The 22099-nt window shown below is 38.0% G+C and overlaps 1 protein-coding gene across 12 annotated transcripts in view; it reads right to left on the bottom strand.

Annotated features, from left to right (window-relative positions):
• The window catches only part of FRY (FRY microtubule binding protein), a 229897-nt gene that overhangs the window by 105478 nt on the left and 102320 nt on the right, over window positions 1-22099 (bottom strand). For all 12 annotated transcript variants that reach the window (XM_071736952.1, XM_071736962.1, XM_071736884.1 and 9 more), the window contains 5 exons: window positions 11023-11076; window positions 3200-3339; window positions 1022-1112; window positions 540-619; window positions 342-422 (listed from right to left, as the gene is read on the bottom strand). In XM_071736952.1, coding sequence (XP_071593053.1) covers window positions 342-422; window positions 540-619; window positions 1022-1112; window positions 3200-3339; window positions 11023-11076 — 446 coding nt within the window. The remainder of the gene's footprint in view (window positions 1-341; window positions 423-539; window positions 620-1021; window positions 1113-3199; window positions 3340-11022; window positions 11077-22099) is intronic.

Here is a 22099-nt window from a genome sequence, read left to right as displayed (position 1 = left end):
AGGTTTGCCCAGCTAGAGAAAATATAGCATATAGAAAAACAATTAATTAAAATAGCTTTCTTCAGCCCTTTGGGCTTTCCACAGACGTCACTGCTGAGATAAGAAAAACAATGCAGCTGTAGTCTACTTGAATTTATTCAGTATTGCTGGACTAGACACAGAAAGCCTGGGATTCCCAAGAGTTCTATGCTTTGAAACACATGCGTGAACAGAGGGCCAGTGAGTGGAAAGGATTTATTCCTACACCATCTTTTAGCAAAGTGACAAAATCAGAATAATCATATGCTAAGGAAGTAAAACTTTTCATATTTGCATTATGTATGGTATTCAATTTTACTTACTTTGCTTGAGCTAGAACACCTATTACTTCTGCATACAAATCTGCAACAATGTGCATATTTCCAGTGTTAGGACCAAGGTATCTAGCAAGAGAGAGGAAAAAAATTCTTGACTGAGAAAGCATCCTGCTTAAACCACTGCAATTTTTAAGTCAGTGAATGTATTTTTTCATAGAATTTTTGTGAGAAAAAGAGCCTTACCCTTCTTTGTATTTAAAGTGCTTGAAAGCCAAGTTAATAACATCATGTACCAAACTGTCTATTACAGGATGAAGTGGAATCTGAAAATAGAAAGAAGTAAAACATAAGCAGTACGCATACTACACTTCAAGCTGCACACCTTTGTGCTTTTATTATTCCTGGGTATCTTCCCTACACAAACATGGTATCTGATGAAGTAGCATCTAGCTAACAAAACTACTGAAATGAGCCATGCATTTCAAGTGCATTCAGTATTGAACAGTAATATTTCAGCCTTGAAGACCTGGCAAAGCAAAGTATGTGCAAGCAGAGTAGTACGAATCCTACGTGTGCAAGAAAGACAGGAATAAACAGACATGCAGGATGTAGCTCATGTTTTATTAGACTCTTAAAGATGGGAAGAGAAAGAAAGAAGAATCCTAAAATCAGGTGGCATTAGTAATTTCCATCCTTTATTAACAAATAATTCAAGAACTACATACCTGTTTCAAAACTTCTATTAATACTAAAGAAAAAATAAAATCAATAGCCAGATCTCTTCTCTCCATTAAATAATCCCTTTGCTGTTCATCACTGCAAAATCAAAACATGAAAAACAGTATTCAGGAGATATATAATAATTAATATTATATGCCTTCCTCACTTACACAAAAAAGATAATAGAGGACTGTGTTCCACTTTTTAAACTGCAGTCTAGCATTTCAGAAAGTAATGCACTGATACGCTCTTAAAAGCCTGAGATAAATAGATTAAATCTAACTTGTTACATTCACCTTCCTTCAAATGTTTAAATGTCACTCTCCATGTCCTCCCTTTTTTTTCCCAGTTTAAGATCAACACAAAACTTTCTCAAGAAAAATAAATGCAACAAAAGAAAACAAATGGAACTTTGGGATTCCATATTATAAAGCAGCTTTCACTTCAATTTCCTTGCTGATGGCACCATTTAGACAGTTCTCAATTACACTTTGGAGACTATTGTAGTAAATTGTTTTTTGCTATCACATTCATATTTACACTTGTGACAGATTTTGAAAAATGCCTTCTAAAGTACTGATGGAGATTTCATAACCAAACTACATTATCTTCTTAGGACTATTCCAGTGCTATTTTTTAACCTTGTAATCAGTTGTCAAATGTTCAAATACATTCCTTGTGCAGAACAACACAGAGGAATAAATGTCTGAAGTGAGTAACTTGCAATACAAATACAAAAAGATTCCCATTTGGATCACCTGCTCACAGTTTCAATTTTTACTGAAAAGATACCATGAAACATACAATACTTCAAAAAAAGACATTAAAGAGATACTTCAGCAACTGATAAGTTACCACTGATTTCAGTGAGATTTTTGCTTGCATGAATTCAGTACAATTCTTATAAACCTTAAGAGCTTCAGTGACTTCAATTGTACTTATGTGCTTACAATAAAATGTGCATTTAAGATTTCTTGATCAGTGATGGAACAGATTATTTGCATTTTGGTTTTCTTGGTTTCACATTAACAGGAGCTTTAAAGGACTGGTTATATGGTCTTTCCCCAACACTATCACTTGACAGTGTGGTCTTGGCTCACTGCTAAGCTGCCTTCTAGCTAAATTTTGGGTGGAATTACAGAAGATGTCTACTTATGAGTAGGTTATCCTGTAACCCACTCTTCTCTAATGGGCTGAGAGAAAGAAGCACTTCAAGGCATGGATACATCTCATCCAAAAGCAGACATCTAGTTGATGAATCGTGCCTTCATATTGCCTACTTCCACCTGATGATTCAGGTCCATGTCTACCTTGATATTCTAAAACTAGCTTCTACCCCTTTGCTTGAGCAACTATTGTCTCCAGTAGTTACCAAATTATAATGTAATCCTAGTGGGAAGAATTACCTATGCATTTTCAAGCACCAGGTCTGCCAGTGCACTTTCAAGCACTCCTACTGCTTCAATAAAGCGAGTAAATACAGTACCAAAGTATTAATGAAAACTGTAAGTTTGAAGAATATAACTATATCAAAGCATCAGACCTCAATATAAACAAAGACGAATCTGTCACCTTGTCTCTGTAGAACTACTGATACCCTAAGAGATAAATATATTGGCTTTGGGGTTTTTATTTTTTCTTTGCTTGTTCTAAGAGCTAAGTCACTGTTGCTAAAGCTCTTTCATTGATTCACATGTTTTGGATTTAGGATAGGGGTATGAGACATTTCTATGAATAAGCAAAATGCTACATATATAAAAAAATCCTCCTGAATGTCACAGAGTAAAGTTCTGCTCACATGAATAAAGAAGACAGACACAGTTTAAACAAACCAGTATTTAAATGTCATCACAGCATCCAAAACCACGGTAAGAACTAGTGCTTGAATCATGAGAAGCATAAAGACACAATTAAAGTTGTAGAGTTTAGTTTCCAACCCATAAGTCTCTCTCCCTTATTCTCTCTCCTTTCTTATCAGGGAGGAGAGAGAGAGATTAATAGAGAGCATCTGTTACTCGGTTTAATTGCCGGGCCAGTGTTAAACCCTGACAGATTTATGGCCCTAGAGAAGAGTTTGAGGAACAAGCAGATAAAGGTGATAACAAATTTCAAACAATTGTAACCTCACAAAAGCTGATGGGTAAATCTCTTCATAATCCATGTATGCACATTCAAACTCCTACCTTTTGGATTTAGTGCTGGTTCTTGGTCTGTACTCATGAGATTCATCCTCTATGCCATTCTGCCTTTTATACCAATCAAACAAAGTGCGCAGGATAGAAGGTAGACAATATTCTGAAAGTGAGCTCATTGAGCTTATTACCTATGGAGAAAATACAACAAATAAAATGGTGTTCAGGTTTCCTCTCTTCAGATTTCCTCTCCTCCTCCTCCTCTTAAAAAAAAAAAAAAAAAAAAAAAAAAAATTCAATAGTTAGATATGTTTTTTCTTGTTTTCATCTCATTTGTGAGATTCCTGGTACAAGCAGTGACTTAATATTCTGCATTTCCTATTGAAACATAAGCAGCAATACAATAACAGGCTGTATGTTGACAGTGTCTTTCCACTGATGATACTAAAACGTATTAAAATTTTATCTCACAACTTACATCAGGAAACTACCCAGTTCTTGAAGGGCCTTATTTTAATTTGTAACAGAATGTCAACTTGAGTTTAAGCACATCATTAAGAAAGAAAAAATTATGAATTAGAGGTACTGTCTCATGGATTGTATCTGACTGCTTGATGCCCCTCCTGGAACTCAGAAAATACTGAGAAACCTCACAAGCTTTGCAATAATTCTAACCAACTACACATGAATATATACTCATCTTACTATTAGGCTGACACACCAAATAACTTTGCTTTTATATATAGGAAAAAATCTACAGCTTGCTGTGCCTTTGTGTGCACAAATATTTAAAATGTAGTTTAAGATTAATCCTTAGAATCCTAATTAAACAGCTCTAGTGGCATACTTCAACAGAAAATTACTGCTACCACAGTAAAAACTGCGTACCTGATTAAAGAAATGTTACTATTGAACTATGATTTAAACTCCCTACCATAGGAAACCACTTTAGGGTGAAAAAAAATATTATACGAGATGATTATATATGTATTGCAACTGAATGCTCACAGGTACAGCATTTGTGTACATTCTAAGAAAACAGAAAACAATTATGTAAAATAGGAATAAAACACTGATCTAGGGATTTGTGACTGCCTCAAGATCATTCAGGGCTTGATCCTGCAAAGTGCTGAGTAGAAGGCGTGAAGTGCTGAGCTATGTGTGTCAAATACAACGATTATGTCATTAACTCTGCCAGCTTTATCCACCTGTTTAAACTTAACCCAGCACATTTCAGTGCTTGTGGAACAACAACAGTAAAGTTTAATGTCTTGTATAAGACCATGCTTGCATGAAGTCTATGACTAAGAGCAAAACTGTGAGACTAAGCACCTTATATACAATTCCTTATATACAATTCCCTTAAACGACACCAAAGCCTTAAATGACAACGTCTGTGGATGACAGTTCAGATCAGTAATTCTGATCTCTTTCTGCCTCTGAATTGAACTAATTCACAGTGATGTTGGGATCTAGAGTGAATGGGACACTTAGAGGACAAAATATTGTTTTGTTTGGCTTCAGGTATCATGACCTAAAATTAAACACGGAATATTAGAAAGCTCTAACTACTGCGTCTGTAAAAAGAAAAGATTCAATGAAAGTACTGTCTTAGAAAAGCTTTCAATCCAATGTTTTCAATGTATTTTTCACCTGAAATATGAAAAAAGTTACTGTGGAAGATGGCATGAAGGTACTGCAAAGGTTCTGCTTGGAGCAGTGACAGGAGGCCTTCCATGAAGAATGAAGCTCAGGCTTCACAGAAGCCCAGGCTCAATCACACCAAAGTCTTCAAGTGTAAGACTTCACATAAATACTTGGAAGACATGAATCACCCAGAGAGAACTGTGGTTTGCCTCAGGACTCTCAGACAGTTCACATGCTGCTTTATTGTTTCCCAGAAGTGTTTCAGCACCTTTAACACCACCAGTTGTTAATGATGATCTGTAGTGAAAAAGGGTTTACTGGGGAAGGCTGGAACAGACCTCAGTATCTTTAAGAGATCACATTATTTAACTGTAAGTGCAAAATTGTTTCAGTCATGCCTTCCTGCACGTTCACCAATATATATATCACTGCTTTCTCTAAATCCCAGCGACACAATTTCACTCACCACAAGAAGTCAAAGTGACTCCTGTTAAAATCTCCTCAAGCCATACTTTCTCTGCTAAATTTACAGTGTGTGACTTTAGAAGGGATAAAAGGTCAATATAGGGGTTTTTTTTTTAATCTTTCTGTCATTGCACTTTTAAGACAGGAAGGAAGGGTGGACTGGGCAAAGACCTGGCTCTCAGGGAACAGGAAGGGAGGGAAGTCTAGCCAGTGCATTGGTTACTCAACCCTTTCATTTACTGGAAGTAAATGCAGGACTGAGATGAATTCCAGCTCTGTGCTGCTCCTGAAAGGGAGTGTACAGATGTACAAATATGTCCTTGTTGGACAAATTATCATGTTCTTCCATCATAAATTAACTACCTACTGTATAGCTTAGGCATAAAAAAGAAAGCTGCACAAGTATGAAGCTGTTTAAAACTTGTGTTCACAAAGCATTAAATATACTTAATGTAAATGCCTAGTATTTCTTTTGGACTCATATATACGGGTAAATTTCATTACATTCTGTCCAGATAGTTAGCTGGAATTTATATACTTTCACAAAAGTCTTGCTAGATTGTCAAAATACAAATAGAAGAAATGTTTCCATGAACAGCATATAGATGCTCATTTTTTTAATTTCACATAGGAATTTCTATGTGCTTTAACAGCAAATATATTTAAAACTGCATTTAGCTTCCAACAGCATCATTAACTTACTGGGTCTGTGTGTTTTTCATAAACCATATATGTCAGTTTGTAAGTTTAATACACATTCTGTTGCCATTTTAATATTGCAGAATTGCAATACTTTATTTTTGCATAGTGTTGCTTTATTTTCTGTAAATCTATTACTTGCACAGTTCAGTATCTGCATAATCTGTCTTCAAACTACTGTGAAGAATCAAAATAACAGATGTTAGAATGAGATTTTTTACTTTCTAACAACGCTACTGAAAGCAGAATTTACTGTACATTTTTTAGCCATCTTCAGGATAGCTAAATTCTGCCCTTCATTAATTACTTTTTCTACTTCATGGATGTCTAAACAATCTACACAAACAGTATAGATTTAAGAAAAAGAACAGATGGAATGAAATCTTCGCTCTTTGAAATCAACAGCAACATTCTCATGGACCACAGTAAACCAGGATTTCATACATAGTAGATGCAATTAAGTAGATAAAGTCAACAAAACTTATTTCAAATTCTCTAGACGGGGGCAGGAAGAAGATGAAGAGATGAACTGCCCGGAGCTCTAACCAAAGCAGGTACATGCACTAATTCTGTTGGACCCCTTGAAACAATTTTTTTTTTCTGCTAATGATAGATTAGGTCAACTCTAATTGAAAAATCTGTAAAATGAAACACCAGAGACAGGTAGTGCAGTTGTGCTTGTCATCTTTTATTCACATCTCTGTTCTAGGAATATTTTTGGACAGTGCTATGAAGTTATATGTTCTGGGGAACTGTTAAAACTGATAACTATTCAGCTGGACTCAGTAGTTTTCATTTATGGCCCTGCTTTTGTGAGTAAAAAAGCCAGTATTTTTTTCTACCATAGTTTTTTTGGTTGGTGATTTCACCTATACATTACCAATGTTCACAGCTATATTACTGCAAGGATAACAGCTTACATGAAACTCCATTTATTTCTAGTGTGCAGAAAGCTTAGTTCTCAACATGTTACCTGCAATTTTGCCTTCAGATTTACTTCTTTACACACTCATTCTAAGAAGAGAGTAGTGTAATTAAAACAAGCATGATTTTTTGTGCAGTTTATGCTGAAACTCCTGTAATATTCACCTCATATAGATGGCTTCATATGAAAACTAAGCCCTGCTGTTAAGTTTCCACTTCCACAGTCAAAATATTACTTTAATATTATATTTTCACATGGAAAATGTCTGCAGGTTTGTCCAAGATTACATGGTGCCCTTTTTCTGCCTCCAGTGTTGTCATTTCACAGAACATTTATATAATGTGTTAAGAACAGAAGATACTTCAGTAGTGGCTGAGAAAGTCTCATAAAAATGTTTCCTTGGGTAAGGATAAGTATCCTGGATAATTAGAGGATTTTTCACCCTAGCTTTTGATCTTTTCATGTACTGCAACTTCATGGTTTCCTGTAATAGGAAGTTTAAGTCATAGTTCAGCAGTACAATGTTTAATACATTTCTGTAGCTGGGGACACGGAGCATGCTAATGTTGGAGCATAAATGCTCTTTGCCCATAGGCAACTAGAGTTAGCTAATCAAGAACTTTTAAGAGATATTTTAGAATATACTCTAAAGATATATAAAACCATCTGAAAAAATACATAATTTTCTGTATATATATATATATACACATATACATATATATTTATATCCATGCACACTTAAAAATGAAAATACAGTCAGTGTAGGGAATCCAGGTTGTTAGGCTAATGGTGAGACATTCTGCAAGTGATAAGCAAGATTACTTCATACATTGCTCAAGATAATATTATGAGTTTGAGAAGGGTGATGCAATCGACAGCCAGACAGAACAGTACCCATATGCCTGACACTGATACTACACCCTTATGGAAAGAAACAGCCCTGCTTCTGCACAGTCAGGTCTCTAGATGCTGGATCCACCACTACCATCACACCCAGCATCCTAAAATGAGAAGAGGCAGTAAAAAAATGCTGATTCCCAAAGAGCCAGAGATAAAGCCATTCAGGAGAAGTAAGCAACACTTTCAGAATAGTTTTAAATGGTTTCACTGTATAACTTGATGCTGATTACTCTGTCTAGCTAATGTTCCATTCTGTTCTTTTTAAGCTACAGAAAAGGGGGTTTTGGCTGCTTTTTTCCACCTCTGAAACTGACTTTGAATTGAACTGAGATAATTTTGATAAAGTCAGAAAAAGCAAGTGAGGTTCCAAGTCAGAAAGAGAAAATTATGTTCCTCTGACAGTCTGTCCCTTTTGATGCCTTAAAATTGAAAGTAAAAATTATTAGACACTCCTTGGAAATGTTTGTTCAGTGAGGATTCTCCCTCTTTTCTTCCTTCATTTCTGTGGTAAAAATGTCAGGAATGTCATGTGTGGTCAATCCTATTTTAGCTAGATGGTTTTATGTGTTCCAGGAATAAACACCAAAGCTTTCCATGCCTTACCTGGAGGGCAGAAGCAAGGGGACTATCAACCTGGTCTTCCTTCATTCCATACACTAGTCATATACTTGAGCTAACTTAAAAAGTAAAATTCTAATCATCTGACTTAAAAGCACATGCCTTTTTACTTGTTTTTTAGCATAATGTGGAATGATGATCTTCCGAGTTTCCCATGTAGACCACACCTTCATTTTTCGTATTAGCAAAATTATCCATACTTTTGTGACAACTTCATATTACTGAAATGGTGTGATTTGCAAACAGCTTTGTAATACTGAGAAATGCTGATCTAATCTACTGAATGAAGGATACCATGTAAAGAAAGACTTTCTGCTCTATTTTCCTTCTCTAGGTGAGTTCTATCAAATTTCTATGGTGTACTACAAATTTTTTAGTAAAAATCTAACTACAATTTAGTCAAACTAGAATTATTTTGGTATGAACCATGCTCTTGAAAACAGGCTCATCAGCCAGATTTGCGTCCCATCTCCTGACCACAGGTATACATCAATCCCAGAAGAACTAGAATATCTCAAAATAACCATGCTGTTCAAGAAGAAATCAATTTGAAATCCAGAAAGTTTAACAGTCTCAACAACCCAGGTTGAGGTGAGAGTCTGAAAATTTTGATCTGAGTAGTTTGCTTGGAAAATATAAAGAAACTGAAAACAAGATTATCTGATAGGACACCTAAGGCAATCTTAGCTGTATACTTTTCTACCAACTCTACCCATAGGAAGGACTATAGATATGCAGTTAGAAATATATACAAATGCTGTGTATAACAAAATCTGCTTGGTTTTGTCTGCATCTGTTCTACCCCCCAGCATTCAGAGTAAATTGCTACAGTAGGAAATGCAGTTGTTTCACTCTAGGAAACATTTGCTGTACTCATTAATTGAGTGACTTAATTGTTAAATTTTCTGTCTGCTTGCCAGTAACAAGTAGAAGCTTAAGCCTTCTAATTCTTCCTTGTAAAGCACCACAATTTGCTCAGACATGAATATTTCATCAAATCATAGCCACCCGTTATGTGTTTGTTTAATTCACTGTAGGAACAGTATCACAAGGTTTGCATATGGGTGGCTCAATTTGTTTTTCTTTCCCATTTACATGTCATACTCTTCCCACAATAAGGAAAAAAAAAAAACAACTAAGGTCAGAATAGCACAAAAAATTTCATTAGGCAGTTAGGGAGTACTCACAAAGCAAGATCCTTTAGCCTCCAGTGGCTGACACCCCTGCTCTGTGGTCAGCAAGGCAGGCAGGGAGCTCCCAATGCAAATCCTGCCTTTTGCCTCCAGCTCTAAACAGCCCTCCAAGCAGGCTACAGCTCCCCAAGAAACAGCAGAACATCCTAGAGAACATCACTTTGCCAAGGTAAAACTATGAAGTGTGCCTTTGGGAGTGCCAGGGGGGTCTCACAAGGCATCTTTGCTCCTGGTGCAATGTCCCAGAAAACACAATAGATACATGAAATTCAGTTGGTGTTCTGAAGTCTCTCTTGAACCTTTCTCCTCTCCCAAACACAGGCTGATCAATATGGTGCCTGCAGCTTATTGAATTAGCCACAGCTGCTTTCAGAGTTATTGGTGTTGCTGCTGCTCCTGCTATATCTTTCTGTCTTGTATTTGTGGCACCACTGGCAGCACAGGGATGCAGGCAGCCATGGTGACAGCAGTGGCAGCTGAGGCAGGAATGCAGAGCAGCAAATGACTTTATTGCTTATGAAACATCTATCCCTCTCTTTCTAGCTATCCCTCCTCTTTCCTGGGAGTTTTGGCATCCTTTATGCAAGCTCTTTAGTACCTATCTTTATTTAAAAGTAGGATACTTATATACAATTTTTGTCTGCATGCCTTATTATTTTATTTTAAGAAAGACTGCAAACAAAAATGAATTCTCTCATACCATCATTAAAAAGTGTGTATACTGCTGTTGGGTTTATTTTTATACTTGTCCCATTTCCCTTATATAACTGATTTATTAATCTAATGCCAGAGACAAATTCAATTTTATTAATGAGAATTTATTGTTTTACTAAATTAAATCTAATTCATTATATAAATTCTGTTTTTGTTTTTAGTTCTTTTTCCCTGACAGCCACTTTACTCTAGTTACTATTTACCTTGTAGTACATAGACAATTATCCTGACAGCTCAATTTATGCTTAATTTTAACTACACCAGGTTGGCTCAACCTATGTGAAGTTCAGCATACATGTAACTCATGCTGCTTCAGAGCTACAGAGAAAAAACTCACTGATGAGACTGACAGCAATGCCAATGATTGTAAAGGCCACCATACTAAGAGAAAACCCTTTTAAGAATTATCATTAGAATTATGCACCTGTTTAAAAAACAGATATTGTGAAAAGATACAAAGTTTATTTCAAAGTCTCCACCACGGAAAACAGGCAGGAAATAATACATCTGCCTCATATACTGTAAAAACCAAGAAGTTCTACGGCAAACAAAACCAAGAATGGTTTGGCAAAGCACTCATTGTTCTACTAAAGTACTTTGAGAGATGATACTGCTTTTGCAGTCTTCAATGAGGATGTAAAGACACTGGACTCTCTTCCAAGTATTTGTCTTACAGCCTGAGGAATGGATATAATGTAATTTAAGAATCTTACTTGATCAAACTGGGGGTCTTCTCCTCGTTGCAGAGATTTGGTCAGTGGCTTCTCCTAAAAAAAATACAATAAATAGGTATTACTTAATATCAATACTTTTGATATAAATTCTATGAACTCTACTATCATTTTTCTGTTAGATTTTCAGACACATTAATTGCTTCCTAACCAGCTTCATGCTGGAGATACTGTTTTCTTCACAGGCAAAGCAGACCTATGCATGCACATGACCCAATACTGACAGTGTCTTTGGTTCCTTTAGTGTCTCCCCAAGAAAGAAATGGATTAACTATTTATTGCACCTGAGTTACTTTTTACTCACAGCAACGATTAATTATTTCAGACTTCTAAAAAGCACCTGCAATTTCCTTTAGTATATTACTGAGGAACTCTATCTAGCTACATGATGATGTACTTTTCTGTTACAACACTACCCACCAGGCAACACAAACATGTCCATAAATACACAGTGCATCATGCAGCACATACTGAAGGAAAGGTGATTTTAGAAGAATCGGATAACATAGAGTTGATTTTTAAGGAACACAGTTGTGGGGGAAAAATCTCAATTACACAGTTGTTCTTTTTTTAAAATTCTAAAACCCCCAACCTTTTTGTAATGGAAGCAATTTTTTTTAGGGCACATTCTCAGAGTACCTGTCAAGGCCAAGTAGAATTTCCCAGCTCAGAAATCTGAGCCCTCCCATGTGAGCATACACTCCCCTTGTCACCTTTATGGCTTTTTTTGCCAAACAAGCTCAATTACTGAGGAATGTAGAACTACACAGATCCACAACAGTACACAAAATATGAGTCTTCTAACCAACAATGAAAATAAACAATACATGAAGGCAGATGACAGTGTGAAAAACATGTCACCATCATTGTCACAACTCTCCACTGAATTGTACTACTGTTGCTGGTGTGAGAAATGTGCCAGCGCCTTGTTCGTCTATAAATCACACATTTTTCTTCTCCTACAGCTGCAAGATTGGGGCTCTCCCACGAACTCAGCATGAGACTTTCTCTTCAGCTTTCAGCCAACTATTACACTCATCAGCATCTGTTGATGTATCAGGCAAAATACCCTCCCTGCCAGGGGATGCGAGAGGCAAAACAACAGAATCTGTACAGCTGCTGAGGTAATGGGATGGGAAGATACAAGGTGCTCCAAAGATTTCTATTATTTGATGTTTCTCTCTGGGAGAAACTGGGGTCTAGTGTAATCTGCTGACTGATTTTGAAATCAATTATACTGATCCACTTGTAATGCCAGCTGGCAAGGAGGTTGGCTGCTGGGTGACTGCAGTATCCCCTGACTACTACCAAATAGAAAAATCAACAAAATGTTTTCTACTAAGTCACTGATTTATCCAGGGCACTTATCAGTACTTTTGTTATCTCTAGTATCAAAAGAGACTCCTCCAGGTCACAACAACCATTAATTATACCTTTATGATAGATTATTGGTAATGTAAAAACACAGTGAAATCTTGTAGCCCAGAAACACAGGACACCACCCCACCCAAGTCCTCTTCCTCCTCAATCAGTAACTCAGTGCTACCCTACCTTGTTGTGCCTCATAGGAGAACACCACTTCTTTTGTCCATTACCACACACTGAAAAGGACAGCAGATAATATTTCAAAGGTAGTGCTCACTTATTCAAAGACAAAAAAGATTTTTAAGTTTTTGTGGGTGCTGGACAAACCAATGTACTGAGAATTACTGCAGCTTAGAAAAATACCACAACAGACAACTTTATTTTTTTTTTAATTAAACTTCTGATTCAGTTACAGAAGACCCCTGTTACCACAGAGAAGTTTCTTAATGTCTGCTTCAATAAAAGTTATTTCAGCATCCAGCAGCTTTTTGTTCCCATGCCCCACTGCAATGCTTGGCTTTCAGGGTAGTGTCTAAAATCCCGCAGAAATGAATTCAGTGTTTCAGGAAGGAATGGGATATGGGATTCCTCATCATACTTTTCTGCAAGGTGGACACAATTGAACAAAACAAAACATGCTCTGTGAACCAGGACTGGATCTGCAATCCTGAAAATGTCCTAATCACCTTTTACCTATCTCTGGAAGGACACAAGACTCAAAAATACTTCAGTTTCTGATGATGATATTACCCACAAAGGCTTCTTCCTGAGTTAGTGAGGATCCTTCCATTTTGAGAAGCAATACAACTCATCTCTTGCCCTTTTACAGGTGACTACACCAGGGTTTCCCAAACCATGGTACATTCAGCTGAAGAAACCATTCACAGGCTGTGCAACAGACCTGGTCACAGCAGAAGGCAGCCCTGGTATGGACACCAGCCAAGGACACCTAAAACAAAAGCCAGGAAAGGTTCTGCTGCCTTAACTTCTCAGTACCTCCAGTTGAAGGCAACTTTAAATGAAGCCTTATTTCTTCACTTCATCCCATCCTGCACCTATTGCTGTTCTCACTGCTTCCCTTCTCGTGCTCTTGCCAGGCAGCAGCTGCTGCTGCAGCTGTCTCTGCTTCTTCTTCATCTCCCTGTTTGGGTTTCTGTTGCTGCTGCTTTTCCTTTGTTTCCAAGTGCAGTGCAGTCACCAGCTCTGCCTGCACTGACTGCAGAAATGGCTCAGATCAGCTGGACCCAAGTGGACCCCATGAAGCCAAGTGTGCACATGTCCCCCTGGTCTGGGAGCAGTGTGCCCACTTCAGAGCAACTCATAGAATCCCTGCAGTGAATAGCAATTAACACAGAAAATTATAGTTGGGCCTTGAACATTTGAGAAAATTCAAAATGGAAGATATTACTATTTATTACTAATGATGAGTACTGAATAGATAATCATAGAATCATAGAATTGGCTGGGTTGGAAGGGACCTCAGAGATCACCAAGTCCAACCCTTGATCCACTCCCGCTGCAGTTACCAGACCATGGCACTGAGTGCCACATCCAGTCTCTTTTTAAATATCTCCAGGGACAGAGAATCCACCACTTCCATTCCAATGCTTGATCACCCTCTCTGTAAAGAAATTCTTTCTAATGTCCAACCTCAACCTCCCTTGGCACAACTTAAGACCGTGCCCTCTTGTCTTGCTGAGAGTTGCCTGGGAAAAGAGACCAACCCCCCCTGGCTACCCCCTCCTTTCAGGGAGTTGTAGAGAGTGACGAGGTCTCCTCTGAGCCTCCTCTTCTCCAGGCTGAACAGCCCCAGCTCCCTCAGTCTCACCTCACAGGACTTGTGCTGGATCCCTTCACCAGCCTGGTTGCCCTAAATAATGAACTGAATAAAGATGAAAGTCCAGATGCAAATGTGTGTTTGGTGTCTAAGTGCTCCTAAAACAGAAAGATGATTGCTTGCATGATGAGTGTAACAAGTGTCCATGGAAGGAAGACATGAGGTCCTGAGTAAATTCAAAGACAGCTCAAGTACATGCTGATGCTTCAGGTGTCCTTTAAAAACAGCATTTTTTCTTTATGCAATAGATAATCTCTTCTTAGCTACTGCAAACAACTAGTCGATTCTATACCACTTAGTTCTAATATCCTAACAAATCTTACTACTTCAATCCATGCAGTACTCTCAACATTGTTATGATGGCAGCTATTGCATAAAATGCATTTATACTCACTGGGAGACATTTTCCTTATATAGGAAAGGTTCAGGACTGGCAGAGACAGGGTTAAAAAGTATAATAAAGTGAAATTGCCTCTTACTAATAGATTCCATAGCAGTCTGTTTATCCTGGAAATAAACTTATATAAAAGTCTTTTAAAACTCTTAAAAATGTTTTCCAGCCTCAAGGCACTATTTTATTTATTTTCTTGCCCACCCATTCAGAAATGGCAAAGAGGCTCTTTTATATTATGAGTTGAATTTGTTTGAGTTTCTGTAGCTATAATACACTGTACAGAAATGTCTTCCAAATCTTGGATGAATAGGTAGGCTGAATTTGGAGCCAAAGCCTACAACCACAAAATATGAATAAAGAAAGTTTTGATTAATCTGAAAGAGCCCACAGCTATAAAAAAAAAAAATCGGAAAAAAAATCAGAAGAATGGATTCTCAATAATAACATTTCCATTTTTAATCATTAAGTTAAAAAAACTTATTTCTTGGTTCAAGTGCTGCCTTCAGTTGTACACTCTGTGTTTGTTCATGCTGCAAACTCCCATGATATGAATACATGTTAGAGAAAAGCAGTAAAGATTAGAACAACTTTCCATATAATATCTGAAACTATTTCAATGTAACTATCTGAAATTCTTGCACCGTTAATGCTTACCAACCAAAATGCTCACCTACAAATTAATTTTCTTCCTCTATTTCACTGCTGTTGTGAAAACATTAATGGAATATAATAAAACAGAATATTTACTATGAAATGGCAAATGCATATTTCATCATATTTCCATATTTTCATATTCAACTTAATATAATATTTACAATTTATCTAAAAAAATAACACATCAGCACACTAAAACATTTCTCCAAAGACTCTCCGATGCTTTTAATAGTTAATACTTTTTCAGGGCTGTTACACAAATATAATTGGGTAAATTTACACAGGAATAGCTTTTCTTGACCACCTGTTGCAGAACTGAGTGTTCAGGGAAACACGAAAAGAACAACGGGATGCTGTAGTGCCTATTAAGCTTCTCTATGTCTCATGTTATAGTGATATGTAACGCCCAGGAAAGTTATTTCTGACCTCGGCAACCATTTGACACATTATTCCTACTGAACTGTGACTGGATACTGTATAAGTGTGACAAAACCCCTCTTTTTATAAGAGCATGGAGGATCCAAGGGTGTTTTGATACAAAATATAACTTTTACACTGCATGCTAAAAACCATCCATTCTTACTGAGCAGTCTGCTGGGATGGAAGAGTTACCACAAGGAAAAACAGGATGGACTTTGTAATGTAAAACAGAGTAGACATAGATCACATTCAACTACTGCAGCTACAATATCTGTAACACTCATGTAAACACGATCCTAAGAACCAAAAAAATCCCCAAAAGTAATTACTTCCTGATTATGATGAATCATCACATACATCTCAAAAGAAATTCAACCTATTTGTATAATACTGTTTTCAGCAGGAAAGTGTTTTCTAGGAAAAGGTCTGCTCCAAAATAACTCGATGTAACATGCTAATTTTTTTAATTTTGTCAGTGGCTATTTTGTACAAAGATCAGAAACCATCCTGCTGTGTCAATCTTGCACTCCTGGTCTGTAATACACCCAGGAGAAAATGCCATGATGCCAATTTGCTTCTGCAGGCTGGATGTGCAAAACTTGATTCCACAGCATCCACCCTTCAGATGCAGGGGACTTACCAACCAGTTTCTTCTGAAAGGGACACTTTGGCTGTCTGGTCCCTGCCTCCATTTCAGCTGTGTGCTCCTGCCTCCTGAAATGGATCTCTGCTGATCCTGCACTGCACACATTCATGCAGCTGAACTTGCCAGTATTTACTTCTGTTTTGCCCTCTCAAAAATGAATAGAATAGTCTATGTTTCCATAAAAAAAGCTACTGTACTGAGAATAGTTCTGAACTTCCTGGTAAATAATTGTCATCCTTTATTCACCTTTTTACCACTTGGGAATTCCCACCACCATCTCAGGAACCCTAGTTAATTTATACCTAAGCAATTAAGAAAGCCAAGCTTCTTGACTAAAAAGCATGATCTGTTTACTCTGATAGTCTCCCAAATGTTTCCCACCTGCAAGTTCTACAGCACAAGCAATTAGTGTTCTGTTTTCACAACCATTCTCTGCAAGTCAGCATTTAAAAATATAAATTGCCAGTTAAATGGATGAGAACAAAATCTATTTCTCTTGTAGCATCAATGAGCTGTTAGGTACTTCTTTTAAGAGACTCTGTCAGTGACCATGGTACACAAACAGTAAAATAATCAGAGAAGGGGATTTCCTTTATTAATCTTCAAAGGCAAATATAATTAAAGAGATATGATAACATAGCTTCAAGAAAACACCACAACAATCCTTAAGACAAAATTATATGCTCCAAAAAATGTTAAAGAAAACTGGTGAAGCGATGCTAATTGTATAATGTAGTTGATATAAAGAAAAATAGTGTGCATTTTAAGTGGCTATGAAATATATGTAATAACAGTCTACAGCTCTAAAAAAAAAAAATTTTTTTTTTTCAGCAACCTCAGGTCAAAAACCTACTTGTCATTACAGTTGTTGCATAAAAATAATGAAAGCTGCATGTTTAGAAGACAGGCTCAGTATTACTCAGTCTCTGCTTTCTTTATGCAATTGTGCATTTCTTTGTAACAGCTCTTCAGTTTCATTCACTTGGAAGAGGATGTGCCCAGTACTGCTGTACTGCTGAATACCAAACTGTGTAAGAAAACATCAGTTCAGTTTCCAAGACAACTTTTCACTCACTAGCTCTGACTCTCACCTCTTTGGCATCTTTGCCATGTACTGTTCTGGCTTGATGATGGCTTATGTGGTCACATCAGGTAGTACAAGCTAATTTTTGTCTGATTATGATGAAATTTTACTTGTGAGAATGTTTAGCCTGAAGTAACTGATGAATTAGAAAAAATGGCCAAAGAAGCCTGAGAAACAGTAAATTGATTTTCAGAACTAATACTACACGGAAGTGGAATAAATTCCAAGCACCCTGAAGAGAGAACAAACACCACTGAACTAGAGATTTCTTTCTCAGCTATTCACTGCACAGTGCAAAAATCACTCCTGCATCTTTCCCAAAATACCATGGAACTTAAGTAAAAAAACCTCACAAAAAGCAAATGTGAAAGTTTTCATTTGTTCACTTACCTTGAGCAAACAACTCAAGAACTCTGACACTCTTACTTGATCAGTAAAAAAGCCTCGCAGACATGCTCTCAACTCAGTGTTGATAATAAATGGTCACAAACTTCCAACAAAGGTTAAGTGGCATTACACTCCACCAAAAACCTACTGCTCTCAGCATTTCTATCTTGTTTAATATTTTTCCATTGGGAAGTAAGGCTTTAAAAAAAAAATTCCTTTTATTAAGGTATTTAAAGCCAAATATGCTGATGGCTACCAGTGGATCAGTTCTGAAAGAAATGCTTTTGTAAATTCTGGAAAGTTGAAAAGAATACTAAGGATGACTACTGAAATTTGAGTAGCACAAATAAGAAAGGACATCATATCAGCTGTTTATTTTCATAGCTTTGTGTCAACAAGAATGCCTTTTTAAAACTGTAACTTAATCAGCACATCAAAAATTCACTCTCTGAACACATGCAACTTGTAAGGTGGACTAGTTTTACAACACTTTCCCTTGGCTTTCCCTGATTTTAATCACTCCAGGACTACAGTGTACAGAAAAGGAGGTGAATTTTAAAACTGATTTTTGATAAATTCATAAAGAGCATCTAGAAATGAAGAGTGGGCACTTAATGTTAACTAAGAAGGTCATGACTGAATTTTAGGTACAGGCTTAAGTTTATTAGTAAATCCATTACCAAATCCAGGTAATGATTTACATGGCTTATGTTCAACACAATCAATATTCTCCATTTCTACACCTGTAATAAATTATTCCAGATTCAGTGTTTTACACTCCTAAAAGGGTTACTGACTAAATTGGTGTTTGATGGTAAATGTGAAGATTCAGAATAATCCCAAACCACTTAAAGGTAGTCACTGTTAAACTGAAGTAGTGTTCATGAAATGAGAAAGGCCTGTTATAGGAAGCATCAGTAATAAACTTTTGTAGAGATGGAAAACAACATGGCTATTGCATTGCAAAGCCTGACTGAAGACACACACAAAAAAGACAGTTTTTTTGCTTATATGCTCACCTTCTTCAAGGTGAGCAAGACATGTAGTATTTAATTCTCAAAAACTATTGAAGCAAATACAGATTTCCTCTTCTGTTGTCTGTGCTGAGAGCCATTACAATGCATCTGCACATAGATGTTTCTCCATAATAGGAACAAGAACATGCTCAAAATCCAGACACTCAGACCAAGCTATACTCCATGAAAACACTATTTCCACCTTGCTCTCAACACGAAACCGGGGAGGCAGTTTTCTGGAGTCATACTCTAATAATTGATGATATTTTGTATAAGACGAAGAATGAGAATCGAAGACCTTTTATCTATGCGCCTGTGGGTCTGGAATAAACATGATGGTCTGAAAAAGCATTTGATACATTGATTAGTATGCAACTTATTTTTGGCATTATAAGAACAACAGACTATGGAGATTTGTGCTGCCACATCTATGTTAAGCCCTCTGTGTGAAATTGCCATTCAAAGCCCTGTTTCAGCGTTTCACCAAGGTGGTTCAGCTAGGCATTCTTCAGCAGACAATGTATTTTAAAAAATAAATAAATTCAGGAGTATGCATGTAATAAGAGAAGGTTTTTGTGACAGCAGACTTCTGTGAAACAGAAACACTGAAAGATCGAGTGGTAAATTAAATAGGTCTAAGGGACAAAGTCACTGTAGTCAAGTGTGTATCTTGGACAACACTGTTCCCTCCTTTCCATCTCTGACATTACTTCTGAGGGATGGTGTTGGAGGTGAGAGGATGCTCTTCCCTGACTTTCATGCATGCTGGTCATTTGCTACATCTTCATTTCCTGAACAGAGAAGTTACTGACAATTCAATCCCAAAGGCAAAGAAGTTTACACTTACTGATTTATGATAAGCAAAGTTATTTCTTCTGTGCAAGAGGGACATGCCAATTTCAAGAAGCTTATCTTCTTGCACAGTCTAGGGGATGCACAGCTTCTCTCTTTAGCTCCCCATATTCTCTGATGTATTAAGAGAGTGCTGCCCTCACCTTCAGTGAAACCTCCTGCCCACAGTGAAAGCAATGCTACGAGGACTTAGGGAAGCTTTGCGTTCCAAGCAGTGGATGAGGTTCCTTCTTTTAGCATATTTACACAAAACTGGTAAAATTCTATAAAAACAGGGAGGTCAAGAAGTGCGGGCAAGTGTCCCACATCTGCGAGCTTTGAGAATGAAAATAGAGGATTGGCACCAGAGTTCTGATAAAAGGTATGGACAGCAGAGTAAAATGCAGAACACCCATCTTGGATGCAGACATCCCAAACACCCCATGAGGAGACAGGACAGGGATCCTGACCCCTACCCAGTACTGAGAGAGAGGGACTGGCAGCTGTTTCTGCTGCAGAACAGCCCATGATCACCCTCTGTTCCCAGTATCTTAACCTCTATGGGAAGCACAGAGCAGGACAACCTTCAGTCACTGGGAGGTGAGCTGCTGAAGTGTGGAGATGGCTTTGCTGGTGCCCAGAAAGGACACAGGAGCAGCTGGGGATCCCCATGGGGGCAGCGGGGCTGGCTCTGGCAGCCAGGGCTGCCCCATCACCCCAGCCAGGAGCAGGGCCAGAAGGAGGTGGGCCGGGCTGGCAGGGCCCATGGCTGGGCAGGGCTGGGGTAAGAAGATGGAGAGCAGCCCTGCTGCAATTGCTGTGCCAGGGGCTGCCAGCCCCATGAGGTGGAATGGGGCCCTGGGCTGCGGGCAGGGGTGGGAGGGAGAGACTCTGAGGAGGCCATTAAGGCTTATCAGGACCCTGAGGGCCCTGACCCCCTGGTTACCCATTGGGAGTAATGTGACCCAATTTAACCAAAGCTACAGGAAGCCCTTATCACTTCTTTGAATAAATCTGGAGTTGTAATTGCAAAGCCCAGAGCTCTGTAAACAGGAACCAGGTTTCACTCAGCCCTCAGACAGCCATGGGTCATGGGCAACAGCCCAGATGGTGTTGTTCTGCTGCCTCACAGCCACTGGTGCTCTCACATCAGGTAGCTCATGTCAACTCACTGTATGTTTGTTTTCACAGAAGGTCAATGGATGAGGAAAGGTGACTTGATCTAAAGCTTTTTTTTCTTGGTTACTGGTGCCAATCTGGCAGACTTTAAAGGAGGATGCCAGGGTGTCCTTGCAGAGTTAATGCCAGACTTGAACTATTCTTTTGCTACAGGTATGATGGCCACAGAAGTCACAGCCTCCACTCATATTACATGCCCAGCTAAGGAAACAAGACCTTATTGAGTGGATTTCCAAAGTGGTGAAGTAGCTATGAGAAATATTGTTGTTTGTCTCATATTTGCTGTGCCAAAAGATATTATGGATCAAATATGGCATAATTCAAGTCATCTGACGTGTAAGCCATGCCTGGCTCAGGCCCAGAAAAGAGCACAATTTTAAACAATTTTAATCCTGATGAAGCAGTACCTCATTGACTTCAAGCATGATTCTGAATGCATGCAAAGGATTAATCTGTTGCAAAAATATGGAAAGGTATCTCTTTAATTAATTGCTACTTATCTGCCAAGAACACTACCAAAGTATGTATTTGATTTTTCATTCAGTCCTTCATGATGACAGACCACTGGTAAGGCTGGCCTGAGATGACTGTAGTGTGACTTTAATTCTTTGGATAGTGATAATAAGCAATTTCCTTAAAAGACACAAAAATGTGATTAAGGGCATGCAGTAGGTTCTATGCTATATTTGCAAGCATCAGGAAACATGTGACATAGTGTGAGTCTCAGTGACCTTGGACTGAATCTGCCTTCCAATGTTAAATCCTCTTAGTGATTTCAACCATTGACTATCCTCCAACTATATCCATGCAGTACTGAGACCCAGGGACAGTGAGGATTCTGAAGACTTTTGCTGTCAGAATGAGATGTGAAGCCTCAAACAGCACTCCACCCACATGCCCAGCTATGAAAACCCTGAAATCACTTTGAAAAGTCCTGTTGACACTGCCTGACTCTGAAATGTGTGAATGTTTTTTATGGACCTGTATCTAGCTGCAAATGCCTATGCCAATGGCTATGCAAAAATGTGTCCTTTTCCTCTCTGGCTGCTAAAACAGCATGCAATTTTTTCCTCCTGTCTCTTCTGGAAGCCGCAATTTGACCTGGGCTTTCATCCTACCTCCATACCTCCATACTACTAACATTGCCTCTGATTATTTCTGAAATCCTACAGTTGTCTCTTCTCTTTTTTCCAGACAGTGTCTTTAATACTCCTCCCCTCGACTCCCGTGATTCAGTTTTACAGTA

Source organism: Heliangelus exortis, chromosome 1 (genome assembly GCF_036169615.1).
Source record: "Heliangelus exortis chromosome 1, bHelExo1.hap1, whole genome shotgun sequence".
Classification (NCBI taxonomy): Eukaryota; Metazoa; Chordata; class Aves; order Apodiformes; family Trochilidae; genus Heliangelus; species Heliangelus exortis.
Note: the sequence above shows the minus strand (reverse complement) of the source record. Positions and strands in the feature narration are given on the sequence as shown.